The sequence below is a fragment of the Cottoperca gobio genome, chromosome 6 (assembly GCF_900634415.1).
Source record: "Cottoperca gobio chromosome 6, fCotGob3.1, whole genome shotgun sequence".
Taxonomy (NCBI): Eukaryota; Metazoa; Chordata; class Actinopteri; order Perciformes; family Bovichtidae; genus Cottoperca; species Cottoperca gobio.
This window is the reverse complement of record NC_041360.1, coordinates 27,602,029-27,622,028: the sequence shown is the minus strand read 5'-3', so window position 1 is coordinate 27,622,028 and position 20,000 is coordinate 27,602,029. Positions and strand designations below refer to the sequence as shown.

Below are 20,000 nucleotides of genomic sequence, written 5' to 3'. Positions count from 1 at the left end.
TAATGCAGGTTATGGTCTGGTAATTTGTAGAAATGATTTAGTAGCATATGTGTTTTAGGGAACATGAAAATTATGCAAATATCTCTCTGTGACTTCAGTCTGTTTCTCCACAGATGACGTTCTGCAGAAATAAATACTTTGTGAATCCCTTTGAAATGAAAGTGTGCAGAAAGAGAAGAAGTCTGAATCAGAAGCTACTGATGCAACACACCCTTAACTTTTAAACCGTCTTCTTGATGCTGTTGCAGAGCTGCTGGATGAGATCCAGAAGCTGCATGAATCCTTCCTGTCGGACGAGAAGAGAGTGAGAAACGCCAACAAAGCTCTGGAGGACTCCATGGACAGCAGACAGGAAGTCAAACACAAACTGAGCAAGTGCAGCAGCAGAGGAGACCTGGCACCGCTGGAGAAGAAGGTCAGAGAGCTCAGCGAGGTCAACTTCAACAACAAGGTGAGCGTTAACCTGCAGTCACGTGACTCACACATCAACCAATTAGAGGTGCTCCTATATTGAAATTAAATCTTGATTTTGTTTCCCGTGTCCTGTACAGATCTGTGGAGCAGCCGGTCTGGAGGATTGTTCAGGATGTGGTGGAGCTCTGTGTACTCTGGATCTGGGAAAAAGGAAATGTGGTGGACCAAACTGTGACGGAGTCGTTCCTGTCAGTCAGAAAGCTTCAGAGATGGCAGAGAGAGTGAAAGACAAACTCATCACACTCCCATCAAGCCTGGAGGACGCCAACAACAAGGTAGGTTTCCACCTCCAGATAATCATCTTTTAATCTGAAAGAGTTATAACAGGCGGTCGTGCTGTCTTTGTTGTTTCGGCGTGTTGCCGGTCAAGTCGTTGTTGTTGCTGTTCCAGCTCGATCAGCTGTGTGCAGGACGGAGGAACGTTTGTTATCTTGCAGAATGCTGTTAGCTCCTTGCTAACTACAGTTTGTTCCTAATGTGAAGACTTCCTGGCTCTGGAGAGCTGCTGCATGCACAACATTTTGTTTCTGAAAATTCGCAGTGCTGGGTAACTGAAAGTCTTTTAGGCAAGTGCTCGCGTTTGTAGCGCTAAAAGGCAAAAGTCCAGCCATCCGATGCTGCGGTCTCGTACTTTCCGCAGGCCGCTGCAGCAAGGAACCGAGGAGGTCCGTGGAGGTAGAGGACGAGGAGAAAAGAGAACAAACGCATTGCATTAGCTGAGTTTTTACACTTAGCTGCGAAAGGTGATATAAGGTTGCAGGAAATGAGGGAGGGCCTTGACACAATGAATCATGGGAAATTGAGTCCTATAGCTCAATGTCCATACTGTGAGGGTCCCAACATCCACAACCAAAGAAACCTTAACCTTGTGACTGGAAGCAAATACCAAAGCAAAATAGTTACTGTGCCTGATTATCATATTGTTGGTCACGTCACTGCTTCACTGTTAAATAAATGTTATAATTGTGTACTTTGTGTCAGATCAATGATGCCAAAAGGGCAGCTCAGGACACTAAAGGCCAGGCCAAAGACCTCCATGACCGGATTAACGACAACATCGACTCCCTCCAGAGAGAGAAAAATAAAACCAAGGAGCTGCTCCAGAGAGTCAAAGACTACCTGATGGGTCAGTGTTGAGGTGATGCTGCAGGACTGGAGTCCTCACCCGGAGGACTCTGGTTCATCACTTTACACATGAGAGAATCTCCGGATGTGAGGCGTCCGACATTATTAATCTGTAGTGCATTACGAGGGCATTTATTGTGAAATATAATGCATTCACAACTACACTCATAAACACACACAATGCAGATATAAAATTATAGATGTAACTTATAATAAATTATAAGTGTCTTATGGATGCTCTTCACAAGTTGTAAACTAGAGGCTTAAAATATATAATATGTTATATATTATAATATGAGTACCTATTCTCACCTTTACACACCTCAACAATCAGCTGTATGGACTCACAGTATGCTATAATAGTCCATGCAGTAACATAAGTCCATATCATAAGTGGGCGGCACCTGGAGAGATGCTGGTTTGCCTCCTGGGCACTGCCGAGGTACCCTGGAGCAAGGTACCCCCCTGATACTGCATGGACTATTATAGAATACTATGAGTCCTTAATACAGCTGAGTGTTGAAGTGTGTATAGGTGAGATAGTCATATTGTACTAGTCAGTTCATTCATAAGACACTTATATTTCATTATAAGTCTCATCTATAATGTTTTATGGCTGTTAGGGACAGAAAGCATTGGGCTCATAGAAAGTATTATCCAAAGTTCATATGCAGACAGTTTGATACTGATTTACTTTAACAACAACATAATTAATCATGTTTCCTCCATGACAGATGATTTGGTTCCTCCAGAGGACATCGAGAAAATGGCCCGAGCTGTTCTCGACATCCAACTGCCTCGATCACCTGATCAGATCCGATCAATGATCAATGACATCAACACTCAACTGTCTAACACCACCAACTACCTGGATGACCTGAAGAACTTGGGGCAGCCCGCCAAGACCACCGGGGACCTGCTGCAGAAAGCTGGGGAACTCAAGTCAGTGACTGCAAGCATGAAATGACCTAAATAACACTGAACATCTGTTAAATAACGTAAACATGAAACTTTAACCAAAACACAAAACTTTAATTGATAAACCAAACTTTAGCCAAAAAATCTAACTTTAACACCAGGCTTTTACCAAAGCACCAAACTTTTACCAAAACACCAAACTCTAGATCAGGGGTCACCAACCTTTGATACCGAGAGCTACTTCAAGGTACTGAATAATTCGAAGGGCTACTTGTTTGATACAAACTTCCTGAATAATGTAGTTGTACGGTTCAACTTTAATGATAATATTATCCTTAATAATCATAATAAATATTCATATATGTGAAGAGACTGTCTGATCACATGTTGATGTTAATTATTCCTCACAATGATTATTAACAATGATTTACCATGGTAAGAAACAGATATATTTAAACATTATTTATTTATGTTCTCAATCTATGTCAACATTTGAAAGTCAGAGATATCACATCTCTGATGTTTTTGTAAATATCTTTATTGACAGTTTTGTATGAATGAGTACATTTGTAACATTTTGTTCAAAATCACACCAGTTATATTTTAGTACAAAGTATCACTTCTGTAAAAACATTTAAGAAATCATTAACTGTCACATCTTCAAATCATATCCTGTTTGTACAAACCACTAACTGTGTAACATCTGAGAGAGTGGAGATGACATTGGAACCTTTCTTCTAGTCTTAGAACAGTGTTTTCAATAACATCATTGCACCTTTCAAGACCTCTCCGTCCGAAAAGGCTTTCTTGTACTTTATTTAAAAATGTGCAGCTTCCGTTGCTTTCTGTGACATGTTGACCGGCCTCGTGAAAACAGACTGCTGCTTGTCCAAAGCTACCTTTAACTCCCGGCTTGTTCTGCTCGCAGTGCTGCAGGTGGTAGTTAGTTAGTTAGCATGGTAGCTTCTGTGACACGTACCGAAGTGTCTCCACAATGTTCCGCTTTGCTGTCGCCCCGCAAATGAGACATACACACTTTTCTTTCACTGTTGTAAAAAATTATTCTTCCTCCCAATCATTGTGAAAATAGTTAGTTTTCTTTCGCTTTTCTGCCGTGTTTAGCGTAAAAACACACCTAGCTCCCCATTGTAGCTGCTCCCGTTAGCTTGTCTCAGCGAAAAGGGAAATGGAGATTTATTTACTTACAGGGTCAGAGTTCATATATACATAAAACATTTTTGTTTTTTAAATTCTATATTCAATATTGTCATTTTACTTTGAAAGTTATATTTTTGGGCTTTTCATGCCTTTATGATAGTGAGAAGGGGAACGACATACAGCAAATGGCCACAGGTCGGACTTGAACCAGTGGCTGCTGTGGCAAGGACTCAGCCTTTGTATATGGGATGCCTGTGCTACCGGTTGAGCTACCGGGACTCCCTAATATTGTCATTTTAAATCTTAAATTACACCTAATAATAACACAATAATCAAGAGTTATTGATTTAAAAAGAAACAGCAAAACAATTAAATACATATTTTAGACGGAGCTTCATGGTGACAAGTGTTATTTATAGAACATGGTCTGCGGGCGACTCACGTAGTCTCACATTGGCTACCCCTGCTCTAGATAATACTTAAAATAACCGTGAGTTGTCTGAAAACACAGAACTTTAACTTTAAGTTCCCTGGAAGATGAAACCTACTGGTTTGTTTTGACGTCCACACTAACATGATATATGACCACGTTGCCTTCATGATGAAATCCTTGGATGTTGAAGCTGTGTTGTTGTTGTTGTTATGTTGAGGGAGCGGACAAAGAATATTGATGTGACAGAGATCAGCGGAGATATTTATGAAGCAGAAAAAGCTCAGGACAAAGCCAACGATGACCTGGACGCAGCCAGCCGAGAAAGAGACATGGCCAAAGACCGGATCCAAGACGTAAAGATCAAACATATTTCAAATGTCTCAAACATCTGTAGCATGACTTTAGCCCTACCGGATGCTGATGTGTTTGAATGTGTTCTCTCTATCTTGTTGCAGATCAAAGACAAACTGGACAACATCGAAACAAAGCTGATGACCCGTCCACCTCAAGATCTGCAGGACGAGATTGAAGCCCTGAAGAAGAAATCTGAACAGAACAGAGAGGCGGCGAGAGACGCCAAAGAGGCTGCTGAGTCTGCTTTAAAACAGACAACTGACACCGAACCGGTGGGTGTATTAGTATGCGGTATATTAGTATGCGGTACATTAGTATGCGGTACATTAGTATGCGGTACATTAGTATGCGGTAGAGACGCATTAATATGCAGTAAGTTAGTATGCAGTATGTTAGTATAAAGTATGTTAATATGCCGTAAGTTAGTGTAAAGTACGTTAGTTTGCTGTATGTTAGTATGCAGTAACTTAGTATAAAGTACTTTAGTATTAGGTACGTTACTATGAAGTACGTTAGTATAAGGTTTGTTAGTTTGCCGTACGTTAGTATAAAGTATGTAAGTATAAAGTACGCTGGTGTGCGGTACATTCTTGTGCAGTGGTTGGTGTGCGGTGTGTTGGTGTGCGGTGTGTTAGTATGCGGTACGTTAGAATGCGGTACGTTAGAATCAAATCAAATTTATTTATATAGCCCAATATCACAAATTATATATTTGTCCCAGTGTGCTTTACAGACCGTACAGGTTACGACACCCTCTGTCCTTAGACCCTCTGTCCTTAGACCCTTGCATCGCACAAGGAAAAACCTTCTAAAAGAAACCCCATAATTAAAGGGGGAAAAATGGAAAAAACCTCAGAGGGATCCCTCTCCCAGGACGGACATACGTGTAATAGATGTCATGTGTACAGGATAAACAACATAGTACAAATACAACATTTGACAGAAATTATGTTGTGTTGAAAAAGAGAAAGTATGGATGACTCCAGGAAAATGTCAAAAATGCTTCCCGGTGTCCAGCAGGACCAGGGCAGCAGGCGCAGCCACGATTCATGATCCTGACGTAAACTTTATCAGTGGCAACCTGCCACATGAGAGACAGACACTCCGGGGATGATGCCCCGGATGATGAGTTAGTAACATACATTTACATAAATGCATACAGATAGAGCGGGAGAAGAAGAGAGGGAGGAGAGGAGAGAGGAAGAGAAGGAGGAGAGCAGGGAGGTGTCCCCCGGCAGTCAAAGCCTATAGCAGCATAACTAGGGGCTGATCCAAGGCAAACCTGAGCCAGCCCTAACTATAAGCTTTAACAAAAAGGAAAGTCTTTAGCCTGCTCTGAAATGTAGAGAGGGTGTCTGCCTCCTGAACACAAACTAGAAGCTGGTTCCACTGGAGAGGAGCTTGATATGTGAATGTGAGTATTAATATGATCAGGAGGAGTGGATTAATTTAGACTGACATATTCTTCGTGTATCAGCCAGGTTTCAGTGAGACAAAATAAATATGTTAGTATGCGGTACGTTAGAATGCGGTACGTTCAGTATCTGATTTCTCACACTGTCCCTCTAACAGGCGCTGGACGATGTGATGAGGCTGTTAGAGCTTTTTAAGCAGAAAAACTCAAATCAGACGGTACAGAGTGAAGCTGCAGAACGACTGAAGAACATCATGGAGGAGGCAGACAAGATGAAGAGACAGCTGGAGGACAAACTCCAACAGATACAAGGTAGTATTACTACTTTTATTAGTAGTATTACTACTTTTATAGCTAGTGTTTAGTCAGTTATTGTAGCATTGGGAGAAACAGGACTAGTACTGGCAGTAGCAGTAATGCAGTATTATCTGCAGTGGTAATGTGCAATACTACAGTATATATCATGCATATATTACTGTACTACAGTATTGTATATGTATTTGTGTACTGTGTGTATTTAGAATTTGAGGAAAAGATCCAGCAGCTCATCAAGAAGAAAGACGATAAAGCAGCAGATGTCTCCAAGTTGTTGGACACGGTGGATAAACTTCGCAAGGATATCTCCCAGAGAGCCGAAGGATACGCTAGCTGTACTTCATAAATACTATTGAGTACTGTACACTGAAACCTAGGTCCTCATAACTACTACTGAATACTGCAGAATGAAACATAGGTCCTCATAAATACTACAGAGTACTACGTACTTATACGCAGGTCCTCATAAATACAGAGTAATGTTCTCTTAAACCAGTGTTTCCAAACCTTAAGACATTTGAAACTTCAAGGATCAGTCTGAAGTTTTTCTATACTTGTTTTATTGGCACATATATACTGTATACCTGAATATATGTCTGTGTATATATGTCTGTGTATATATATATATATATATATATATATATGTTCGTCACCTCTCTTTTTTATTGATTTTAATTCTTAATTACTTTAAGAATGATGCTTCTAATCTAAATACAGAAATCAAATAAATATATATTTTTTAATTTTCTCTTAATTTCTTCTCTTTATCTTTTTTAACTTTTCTAAAATACTAGTCAGAGTTTTGTATGTGTCAATATATTTTTCAAAAGTTTTTTACATGTATCTTTCCAAGTTATGCAAAGAATTTGACATCTATACATTAAAATAATATCTATTCATCAAAAAAATGTGTTTCATTGATTCCGTGAAAACTGGTAGAAAAATGTTACTTTTATTTTCATAAATTATACATTTGACCACAGAAAATCATTCAACATTAATGATAACATTGTCTTAGAGGTTACGTCAAAGTCTTCTAGGTTGCGTCAAAGTCTCAGAGGTTACGTCAAAGTCTCAGAGGTTACGTCCAAGTCTCAGAGGTTACGTCAAAGTCTCAGAGGTTACGTCAAAGTCTCAGAGGTTACGTCAAAGTCTTCTAGGTTACGTCCAAGTCTCAGAGGTTACGTCCAAGTCTCAGAGGTCACGTACAAGTCTCAGAGGTTACTTCCAAGTCTCAGAGGTTACGTCCAAGTCTCAGAGGTTACGTTAAAGTCGCAGAGGTTATGTTAAAGTCTCAGAGGTCACGTCAAAGTCTCAGAGGTTACGTCAAAGTCTTCTAGGTTACGTCCAAGTCTCAGAGGTTACGTCCAAGTCTCAGAGGTCACGTACAAGTCTCAGAGGTTACGTCCAAGTCTCAGAGGTTACGTCCAAGTCTCAGAGGTTACGTCACAGTCTCAGAGGTTACGTCAAAGTCTTCTAGGTTACGTCAAAGTCTCAGAGGTTATGTTAGTCTCAGAGGTTATGTTAGTCTCAGAGCTTATGTCCAAGTCTCAGAGGTTATGTTAAAGTCTCAGAGGTTACGTCAAAGTCTCAGAGGTTATGTTAAAGTCTCAGACGTTACGTCAAAGTCTTCTAGGTTACGTCAAAGTCTCAGAGGTTACGTCAAAGTCTTCTAGGTTACGTCCAAGTCTCAGAGGTTACGTCAAAGTCTCAGAGGTTACGTCAAAGTCTCAGAGGTTACGTCAAAGTCTTCTAGGTTACGTCCAAGTCTCAGAGGTTACGTCCAAGTCTCAGAGGTTACGTCCAAGTCTCAGAGGTTACTTCCAAGTCTCAGAGGTTACGTCCAAGTCTCAGAGGTTACGTTAAAGTCGCAGAGGTTATGTTAAAGTCTCAGAGGTCACGTCAAAGTCTCAGAGGTTACGTCAAAGTCTTCTAGGTTACGTCCAAGTCTCAGAGGTTACGTCAAAGTCTTCTAGGTTACGTCCAAGTCTCAGAGGTTACGTCAAAGTCTCAGAGGTTACGTCAAAGTCTCAGAGGTTACGTCAAAGTCTTCTAGGTTACGTCCAAGTCTCAGAGGTTACGTCCAAGTCTCAGAGGTTACGTCCAAGTCTCAGAGGTTACTTCCAAGTCTCAGAGGTTACGTCCAAGTCTCAGAGGTTACGTTAAAGTCGCAGAGGTTATGTTAAAGTCTCAGAGGTCACGTCAAAGTCTCAGAGGTTACGTCAAAGTCTTCTAGGTTACGTCCAAGTCTCAGAGGTTACGTCCAAGTCTCAGAGGTCACGTCCAAGTCTCAGAGGTTACGTCCAAGTCTCAGAGGTTACGTCACAGTCTCAGAGGTTACGTCAAAGTCTTCTAGGTTACGTCAAAGTCTCAGAGGTTATGTTAGTCTCAGAGGTTATGTTAGTCTCAGAGCTTATGTCCAAGTCTCAGAGGTTATGTTAAAGTCTCAGAGGTTACGTCAAAGTCTCAGAGGTTACGTTAAAGTCTCAGACGTTACGTCAAAGTCTTCTAGGTTACGTCAAAGTCTCAGAGGTTACGTCAAAGTCTTCTAGGTTACGTCCAAGTCTCAGAGGTTACGTTAAAGTCTTCTAGGTGACATTAAAGTCTCAGAGGTTACGTTAAAGTCTCAGAGGTTACTTCAAAGTCTCAAATTTACATTAAACTCTGAGGTTACGTTAATGTCCCTGATTTTGTTGATAATCTGTGGCCTGATGCTGCGGTAAAATAAATACATGTAAAGGATTCCACTGTATTCTACTTTACGTACTACTTTTCTACGTCAAAGTCTTCTAGGTTGCGTCAAAGTCTCAGAGGTTATGTTAGTCTCAGAGGTTATGTTCGTCTCAGAGCTTATGTCCAAGTCTCAGAGGTTATGTTAAAGTCTCAGATCTTATGTCCAAGTCTCAGAGGTTATGTTAAAGTCTCAGAGGTCACGTCAAAGTTTCAGAGGTTACGTCCAAGTCTTCTAGGTTACGTCCAAGTCTCAGAGGTTACGTCCAAGTCTCAGAGGTTACGTCCAAGTCTCAGAGGTTACGTTAAAGTCTCAGAGGTTACGTCAAAGTCTTCTAGGTTACGTCAAAGTCTCAGAGGTTACGTCAAAGTCTTCTAGGTTACGTCCAAGTCTCAGAGGTTACGTTAAAGTCTTCTAGGTTACGTTAAAGTCTCAGAGGTTACGTTAAAGTCTCAGAGGTTACTTCAAAGTCTCAAATTTACATTAAACTCTGAGGTTACGTTAATGTCTCTGATTTTGTTGATAATCTGTGGCCTGATGCTGCGGTAAAATAAATATGTGTAAAGAATTCCATTGTATTCTACTGTATAGGTTGCATATTTTTTGATGGATGAATTAAACAAGTGTTTTGTGTTTATGTGTTTTGTGTTTTTGTGTTTTGTGTTTATATTGTGATCATCATGTAAAAACCTTAAAGTCCATTATTATTGCATTATCAGGTTCACTGTAGTGCAAGTCATTGAAGTCATCTCAGCAGTGTGTATTTTGTAGTCCGTGCGTGTCTGTGTGTGTCTGTGTTTCCATTCAGCTGTTAATGTTTGTCTGCAGACAGATGAGCTGCTCTCTGATTGGCTGCTCCAGGCCTGACGGGCCTCCACATGTTCACAGTCGTTTCCCACAATGCACCTGAATGAGTCTTCAGATGTTTCAGGTGGGGGGTCAGATTTCCAAACATCCCCCAACACACACACACACACCTCCTCCTTTGTTGTTGCAGGTGATATTTAACTGTGGGGGAGGATTGTGTGTGTGTGTGTGTGTGTGTGTGTGTGTGTTGGGAGTGGGGGGTGTAAGGAATGTCTTTTGTCTGTAGAGCTCCGATGGGGGTGGGGGGTGTCCTTCATCACCACAGAAGAAGAATCACTGAACTCAATCTGTTGATAGTTTTATACAAAGAGAGAAACTTAATAATGAATCAGTTGTTTGAGTTCAGTCTACTGTGATTTAACTCTCTATGTAATATATATTTTAAATAGTATGTATATATAGTATATATACATACTATTTATATATAAATAGTATTATATTCTATATATATATATATATATATATATATATATAAATAGTATTATATTCTATATATATATATATATATATATATATATATATATATAATATAATACTATTTATATATATATATATATAAATATATATATTTATATATGTATATATATTTATAAAAAAATATATAAATATATATATTTATATATGTATATATATTTATAAAAATATATATTTATATATATTTATATATATATATATATATATATTTATATATATATTTATATTTATATATATATTTATATATATATTTATATATATATATATATATATATATATTTATATATATATATCATTCTGCAGAATAATATACATTATAATATTATATTTATTGATGCATTAATGTGTTCATCACTTTAATGTTCAGCTGGTAATGGAGGAGCTAATTTTAATGACATTATATATAATAATACATTACATTTTATTACTTTATAATATTTAGTACTATTAATCTGTAAAGTAACTAAAGCTGTCAGATAAATGTAGTGCAGTACAAGTTAAATATTTCCTCTGAGATAAAGTGGAGTAGAAATATAAAGTATCAGGAAATGGAAATACTCAAGTACCTCAAAAGTGTATTTAAGTCAGTACTTGATTAAAAGTACTTCGTTACTTTCCTTTGAACCGCCGGGTTACTTCTGTGTGTTGTTGCACGAGATAAATATTTCACCCACTTTTATTTTGAAATCTTTCCTAAAGTATAGGTGCCGGTGAATCTGAGGAGGAGGAGTTTATTGTGAAGGTTCATTCTGGAGGTTTATTCTGAAGGTTTATCGTGAGGGGGTCTGCAGGGTTCAGCAGCTTCACACGGGTCGATGGTTTTCAGGTTTCTGGAGGTTTTACAATCTGAAAGTTTCACAGTCCGGAGGTTTCGGTCCGAAGTTTGTCGTATTTCCAGGTTTCCTGCAGCTTCTTGTACTTTTCAAGCATCAGGAACATGTTGGAGCTTCAGCTCGCAGTGCTGCTCGGTGAGTTTAACTTTTATATATTTATTGTTCCGACTTCAGGTTTCTGAATCACTCTAATGTTTGACTGCTGTTAATCTGCTGCATCAAAAAAAAGTAACGTTTAAACTTTATTTTACAAGATAAATAATCTTCTGACTGTTCCTTAAATAAAGTGTTTGAATCAAAGCTGAACTGATTAGTGGAGCAACGTAAAGGTAATTGCAGTTATTTTACAATCATTTATGGATCCAAACTCTCTGAATATCTAATAAAACGTGTTTCTCTGATATTTTACGGATCAAATGTTTATTTAATTAACGGAGAAAGTAATCTTCAAAATTAAACTCTGAACAATGAAGGAAAGAGAACATTTCTAATAAATATAAACTTTGGAATTTAAAGTGATAAAGATAAAGAGTTGGCAAAGTTTCAAAATAAAGCAGCTGTTCGATGAGTTCACTGCTAAAAGTTTTAATCAGATTTAATTAGACCAGTCTGATGAGTTCACTGACACTCTGTTTAAAACACAGCATCTGAGTGTCTTTATCAAAGACTTTCACAATAAGAGCCTCTGCTCTCAGATCATCTGAGTGTCTTTATCAAAGACTTTCACAATAAGAGCCTCTGCTCTCAGATCATCTGAGTGTCTTTATCAAAGACTTTCACAATAAGAGTCTCTGCTCTCAGATCATCTGAGTGTCTTTATAAAATACTTTCACAATAACAGCCTCTGCTCTCAGCTCTACAGGTGTTTACCTGTGCTCAGGAAGGGGGGGCCCAGGATGACTTTAGCCTCCCGGAGCTCAGCGACGTGTGCACAGAGGGCAGCTGTTACCCAGCAACAGGAGACCTTCTGATTGGCCGAGCCCACCAACTGTCATCCACCTCCACCTGCGGACTGACCCGGCCCGAGCCGTTCTGCATCGTAAGCCACCTTCAGGTAAACAGAGTGCGGCTGCAACCCCACAGCGACATAAAAACATTGTGGAGAACTAATATATTATGGTGATAAGCTCACCATCATGGAGAGATGAATACAGCCTGATTTAAATAATACAGGAAGTATCATGTTATTTAACTGTTTGTTTGTTTTTTATTAATCAAACATGTGTCTGTGATGCAATATAAATATGACTTTCTTTAGTAAATGTTAAAGGGAATCCAGTTTGATGGTTAGGGTCTTTCCACTGCCTGCCGAGGAGTTCGGCCCCTAAACTGAAGTGAAGATGCCTCACCACCGGAAGCGAAAGTAGTAGAGTATTATTGTGTTTCCTGTATAAAACGTCTGATACTTTAGATCTTTCACACGCGCTGTCACTCAAACGGAGACACATTCCTTAACGTTAAATGTCTTTAAATAAAGGTTTACGGCGCAGCGGACGATACACATAAACGTAGCAAAGGTTCTGCGTTATAAAAACTAAGAAGCATTCGTGTGGATGAAGCTGTAGTTGGGTTCATTTAGTTCTGGTCTGGACCAACAGAATGTGATGCAGTGTTTTGATTCCTGTTCACACTTTATACAAACGAACCAGAGAAGAAACATTCAGATACAGACAGACAGGAAACAGGACGCACAAGGAGAAATCACATCTGTGACTAACAGGAGTTCATGCCACACACACACACACACACACACACACACGCGCACATGCACAGTGTGTCTGCAGGGTTTCCTGTGTGAACAAGCTCCTTATAAGGAAACTGCAGACACATATTTGTCCAGATGTTTCTTCAAAGGTCAAACAGAAGCTGTCCAATCAGAGAAGACGAACGGAGCGCGCTCAGTAAGAAGCAGTGAGCAGATTTAAAGTATAAGTATAAATAAAATCCTCTCCACCTTATAATGTTCGTATTTATTCAATTTTTCTGTTAAACGTGTTTATTTGAGATCAACACAAAGTTTCCTTTAATCTTCTCCGACCGAGACCAGAGAGGAATCTGAAGAATTCACTTTATCCCCCCCCCCCCCCCCCCCCTCTAGGAGGAGAAGAAGTGTTTCTTGTGTGACTCTGCGACACTGTACAACCAGCTGAGCCATCAGGCAAGCGGACATCGCATCGAGAATGTCGTCACCACGTTTGCTCCAAACAGACTGAAGACCTGGTGGCAGTCTGAGAACGGTGAGGGAGGGGGGCAGTCTGAGAACAGTGAGGGGGGGTAGGGGCAGTCTGAGAACGGTGAGGGAGGGGGGCAGTCTGAGAATGGGGGGGGTTTATTTAGCTCATTTTAAAATGTTTAATGTTCATAAACGGTACATTTTGTCTATCTTTGTTTATTCAATTATCATATTTAATGTGAATGAAGCAGCTGGAGGTTCATGTTTGACCAGAGACACAGTACACAGTGTCTGTGTTTCTGTCATTTCTGGTGTAACTGGGCTGCTGTCTGCAGGTCTGGAGAACGTCACCATTCAGCTGAACCTGGAGGCAGAGTTTCACTTCACACACCTCATCATGACCTTCAAGGTGAGTTCTACACAGACACACATAACAGGGCATTCTGGGTAATGAAAACGTCAGTTTACTGCTCATTGTTGGTAACGGCAAACAAGCTCTTGCCGTTGCATCATGAATTGGCCTGATAAAGTGAGAAAAACTACGTCTAAAGGACAGTAAGGTCAGAATAAAAGCTGTTCAGACAGACCTCTCCCGGAGATTAGTCGTGGAAAATGTTTTCTTTACTTACTTACTGCAGCAGCTGGTGACTGCAGGTATGACAGGGTTTAAAAGATCTTTATCACATGAACAACACAATATATTTAGTTAAAGTATGTTTTCATGATATTTAGTTAAAGTATGTTTTCTAACATCGTTCTCCCTCCCCAGACGTTTCGGCCTGCTGCCATGGTGATTGAGCGGTCCTCTGACTTCGGGAAGACGTGGGAGGTTTATCGTTACTTCGCCTACGACTGTGAGAGCACGTTCCCGTCTGTCTCTCAGGGTCCGATGCAGAAGGTTGACGACGTTATCTGTGACTCACATTACTCCGACATCGAGCCGTCCACTGAAGGAGAGGTACTGCCGCACTTTGAGGGGCGACCACGGAAGATAATCACTTTAGTGATTTAGGGTTTACTTGTAGTCTGGTAACCACGGAGTTAAAGAGGAAATTATGTCATAACACACCTGATGATCTTTTTAACTGTTTTTATTAAACGTCGGATCATTTGGTGAAATGTCCCTTTTTCCAGGTGATTTTCAGAGTCCTGGACCCGGTGTTCAGGATCGAAGACCCCTACAGCCCCCGGATCCAGAGTACGTCTCCTCACAATAACTTTATTGATGAGTTATTATCCATCATTGACCTGTTATTGATCTTTTGTTCAGACATGTTGAAGATCACTAACCTGCGGGTGAAGTTTACCAAACTGCACACACTCGGAGACAACCTGCTGGACTCTCGTATGGAGATCAAGGAGAAGTATTATTACGCCGTATTTGACATGGTGGTGCGAGGAAACTGCTTCTGCTACGGACACGCCTCTGAGTGCGCCCCCATCCAGGGCGCCGGCCAGACCAGCGAGGGCATGGTGAGAAAACTTGAGTCTGCAGAGGGACATGTCCGCTCTCACCATCACTATTCATACGTCTAAATAACAACAAACAAAATCAGTCTCTACACAGATGACCTATTACTATGTCTACAAACTAAATAAATCACTCAATTTAGCTATGAAAATCATCAATGCCTACTCTAACCCTTTCTGACTGTTCCATAAATTATAACAAATCAACTATTTAACCAGTGCACAGTGGGAACACTACAACTCCGAACCCCCTTCTCTATTACCACTGGCATGATCACATTTCTACCTAGAAAAACAGTCCTCACATTAATACATGAAACTAACACAAATGAAGGATTTACATCCAGCTTTCTTTTAATTACCTAGTCTCATGGAAATGGAAGATTTTGAATTCTCCTTTTTATCATCACACATGTACACACACACAGTAAAATTTAGCCTCTGCATTTAAACCATCCTAGTATTAGCAGTGTGCAGCTACTATACAGCGCCTGGGGAGCAGTGTGCGTCTTGCTCAAGGGCACCACGGCAGTGCCCACGAGGCGAACTTTCCACACTCCGTACTTTCTGCAATTCTATAAGGGTTTCCCATCTACTGTTAATCTCTATGAACCAACTACTAATAATCACATAACGGTTTTTGATAGAAACAAGCATTCATTCACATTTTCTTTTGCTGATTTACTTGAAATTCACTTAAAATATGCGAAACCATTGAATGGAAACCCTTGGTACAGTAGGCACCCGAACCCTAACCTCCAGCACTATACTCTTTTCAACCAATAAGTACAATAAGTCACCAAATGGCTGAACAAACAGAATACCAAGAAATAGTTATCAAGAATCAGCATCAATGAAAATGATCTCTCAAACTAACAATAAATGCATGATGAATAAAACATTAACTTTAACACAAGACCAATTAAATTCAAAGTAAATCACACAACACACGGCCTGTGAATATTGATTATTGATTATTATTTCAGCTGATTAGATGTGTATTTTGTGTATTCAGGTTCACGGTCACTGCGTGTGTAACCACAACTCTAAAGGTCTGAACTGTGAACGGTGTCAGGATTTCTACCACGACCTGCCATGGAGACCCGCCGAGGGACGCAACACCAACGCCTGCAAGAGTGAGTCCATGCAGATTATATAATATATAATATACTATATATATATATAATATAGATATATATATATATATTATATATCGATATCTACATAAGATATTAGATACATATATATATAATATATATATATATATATATATTATATTATATGTGTGTATATATATGTGTATATATATTTATATCTATGTCTATATATATATTATATATCTTATATATAACCTAGTATATATATATAAATATATAATCTATATATAGATATATATATAAAAATAGGTATAATATAGGTATATTATATGTGTATAGTATTTATAATAAATATATTTTATAATGTATAGTATATATAGTATATCTGATATATAATATATTGAATGTTATATATAAGTAATATTATATATAACTATTGTATATTATGTATATATATATCTATATATATGTGTAGATATATGTATATAGATATATATATGTGTATATATATTGTAATATATGTGTTATATGTATATAAATATATAGATAGTGTATACTAGGTATAGATACTATCTCTAGTGATATATAGTATATTTGTATATATAATAGAAGATATATAGATATGATAGATCATATACTAGATATATATATATTATATAGATATATATATATAATATATATATTATATGGTATATATATGGTGATAATATATATGTATATATATATACTATATATATTATATATATATATAGTGTTATATCGTATATATATATGTTATATATATATGTGTATTGCTAATATATAGTATGTATATTATATATATATTACATATACCATCCCCCCCCCCTCCCCCCCCCCCCCCCCCCCCCCCCCCCCTATTAGATATATCCCTATATAATATCTATCTATTATATCTATATATATCTCCATACTCTTCCTCATATATGCTCTCTCTGTATCGTGTGTCCTGGTCTCTATATGTCGCTATCTATATCTCTCTATATCTGTATCTCTCTATTGTATCTATATGTCTATCTGGTATATCTCGTAGGGATATAGATGTAATATGGGTATATATATGTATGTATATAGATGATAGAGAATGGAGAGAGATAGGAGAGAGAGATATGTGGAGAGATAGGTAGATAGAGATGATTATAATGTGGAGAGTAAGGGTTAGAGAGAGAGAGAGGGTATCGTAGAGGGGGAGTAGAGAGAGAGAGATAGGGGGAGAGAGAGGGAGTAGATAGGGGGGAGAGGGAGAGAAGAGAGAGAGCGAGGGGAGAGAGAGGGAGAGAGAGAGAGGGGAGGGAGGGAGGAGAGGAGAGGGGGAGAAGGGAGAGGAGAGAGGGAGAGAGGGAGAGAGAGAAGATACAGAACCAGAGATAGAGAGAGACAGAGATATTATATATATATCTATATTCATATATATATATATCTATTATTATATGTATATGTGTGTAATATAGGGTGTATATATATGTATATATCTATGTGTGTATATTAAATTGTATATACATATATAGTAATATATATATTGTAATTATATATGTGTATATTATGTATATATATATATATATTATATATATTATGTGTAATATATGTATATATATATAGAATGTGTATATATATGTATGTATATATAGTATATAGATGTATATATATTAGATATATATATATGTGAATTATGTATATATATCTATATTAATGGGATATAATGTATTATATATATATATTGTGTATATTATGTAATATATATATATTAGGTGTATATATATGTAATATATGTGTATATGTATATATATATATATAATGTTTAGGTACTAGTGATATGTATATATATAATATATCTGTGTATATAATTATGTGTATATAATATATATTATATATATACACACATATATATAATAATATATACCAAATATATAGATTATATATGATCACATATATTATATAATATATATATGTGTTAATATATAATTATATATTTATATATATATATAATATCTTAATTATATATACATTTAATATATATATATTTATATATATATGATGTTGTAATATTATATATATGATATATGTATATATACTTATGAGATGGGGGGAGAGGTAGAGAGAGGAGAGGAGGCTGGAGAGAGAGAGAGGATAGATAGAGAGAGAGGGAGAGAGGGAGAGAGAGAGAGAGAGCGACTGAGAGAGAGGGTGAGAGACAGGGAGAGAGAGAGAGAGAGAGAGAGAGAGAGAGAGAGAGAGGAGAGAGAGAGAGAAGAGAGAGAGAGAGAGGGGAGGGGAGGAGAGAGAGAGAGAGAGAGAGAGAGAGGGGGAGAGAGAGAGAGAGAGCAGAGAGAGAGAGGAGAGAGAGAGAGGAGAGAGGAGAGAGAGAGAGAGAGAGAGAGAGAGAGAGGAGAGAGAGAGAGAGAGAGAGAGGAGAGGGAGAGAGAAGAGAGAGAAGAGAGAGAAGAGAGAGAGATCAAGAGAGAGAGGAGAAGAGAGAGAGAGACAAGAGAGAGAGAGAGCGATGAGAAAGAGAGGAGAGAGACAGAGGATAGAGGGAGAGGAGGAGAGAGAGGAGGAAGGAGAGGTACAGAGAGAGACACGAGGAGAGAGCAAGGAGAGAGAGAGACAGGACAGAGAGACATAGAGACAGAAGAAGAGACAGAGAGACAGAGATAAGGAGAGGAGGATACACACAGAGAGAGATAGATATATGGAGAGACACACAGAGAGGAGAAGAGTAGAGAGAGATATATGATAACAGAAGATATATACATATATTAAACATATATATACACACAGATATTATATCTATATATGCTATAGATGTGGGTATATATATATATATCTAGTGTGTCATATCTATAATTATATCTGTGTGGTATATATATATATATATATGTGTGTATATATATATATATATATGTTGTGTCTATATATAATATGGTGTGTAGATTATTATATGTGTGTATTATATATATATATATGGGGATAGATATATATATATGTGCTTTATATATCTATATATATATGTTGGTATATATATATATATGTGTGTATATATATATATATGTGTGTATATATATAATATATGTGTGTCTCTTATGTGGTCTATATATGGTGTACTGTGTCTATGTCTATATCTCTATCTTTATGGTGTCTATCTATGTGTCTCTGGCTCTATCTATCGCTCTCTGTCTCTGTGTATATATATATGTCTATCTATGTGTATCTATCTGTCTATGTGGTCATCTCTATGTCCTCTCTCTATCTTATATATCTGTGATATCTCTTCTTATATATATATATATGTATCTACTATTCTATGTATAGATATTCTGTGGCATATCATATATATCTATATATATATATATCTGTATCTATCTATAGATGTCTATATATTATATGTATCTATATCTATCAGTATACTAATATATATCATATTCTATCTATATATATATAGGCTATGTAGTCTGTATGTCTATCTCTCTATATATATCTATTGTATGTCTGTATGTATTATATAATATATATCTCTGTCTATGTATGTATGTATTGTATATATCGATAGAGATAGGGGAGTAGGTAGATAATAGGAGTAAGATAGGGAGATATATTATAGAGAGGTATATTATATAGGATATAGAGGAGGTAGAAGATAGGGGATAGAGGAGAGATAGGAGATAGAGATATAGAGATGAGAGAGAGACGGAGAGAGGGGGGGGGAGGAGAGGGAGAGAGAGGGAGGGAGAGAGAGGGAGTAGGGGGGCGAGATGATAGATAGATAGAGAGAGAGAGAGTAGAGAAAGAGATAGAGAGAGAGAAGAGAGTAGGGAATAGGAGAAGAGAGATAGGGAGGAGAGAGAGAATGGTACAAGAGAGGACAGAGAGGTTGGAGAGGAGAGCATGAGAGAGAATGGTAGAGGAGAGAGAGAGAAGGGGAGTAGAAGAGAGAAGATAGAGAAGATAGAGAGTAGAGAGAGATGAGGAGGGGTATATAATATATATATATATATATATATTATATATATATATATATAATTATGTATATATATAATAATATATATGTATATATATATATATATATATAGGTATTTATATGATATATAATATATGATATGTATTGTATATATATAATTATATGTTATATATATATATATATGAGTATAG

General features: G+C 37.7%; 2 protein-coding genes across 2 annotated transcripts in view; both read left to right on the top strand.

The window, feature by feature from the left end:
• The window catches only part of lamb4 (laminin, beta 4), a 47,699-nt gene extending 41,162 nt beyond the window's left edge, over positions 1 to 6,537 (top strand). The window contains exons 27-34 of the mRNA XM_029433970.1: positions 249 to 451; positions 552 to 749; positions 1,456 to 1,600; positions 2,334 to 2,541; positions 4,326 to 4,461; positions 4,564 to 4,734; positions 6,035 to 6,188; positions 6,398 to 6,537. Of these exons, the coding sequence (XP_029289830.1) occupies positions 249 to 451; positions 552 to 749; positions 1,456 to 1,600; positions 2,334 to 2,541; positions 4,326 to 4,461; positions 4,564 to 4,734; positions 6,035 to 6,188; positions 6,398 to 6,537 (1,355 nt within the window). The remainder of the gene's footprint in view (positions 1 to 248; positions 452 to 551; positions 750 to 1,455; positions 1,601 to 2,333; positions 2,542 to 4,325; positions 4,462 to 4,563; positions 4,735 to 6,034; positions 6,189 to 6,397) is intronic.
• A 4,490-nt stretch (positions 6,538 to 11,027) lies between these two features.
• Positions 11,028 to 20,000, top strand: part of LOC115009715 (laminin subunit beta-1-like) — a 39,430-nt gene continuing 30,457 nt past the window's right edge. The window contains 8 exon segments of the mRNA XM_029433908.1: positions 11,028 to 11,231; positions 11,951 to 12,150; positions 13,195 to 13,333; positions 13,605 to 13,678; positions 14,039 to 14,227; positions 14,404 to 14,467; positions 14,540 to 14,742; positions 15,755 to 15,875. Of these exon segments, the coding sequence (XP_029289768.1) occupies positions 11,201 to 11,231; positions 11,951 to 12,150; positions 13,195 to 13,333; positions 13,605 to 13,678; positions 14,039 to 14,227; positions 14,404 to 14,467; positions 14,540 to 14,742; positions 15,755 to 15,875 (1,021 nt within the window). The 5' untranslated portion in view covers positions 11,028 to 11,200.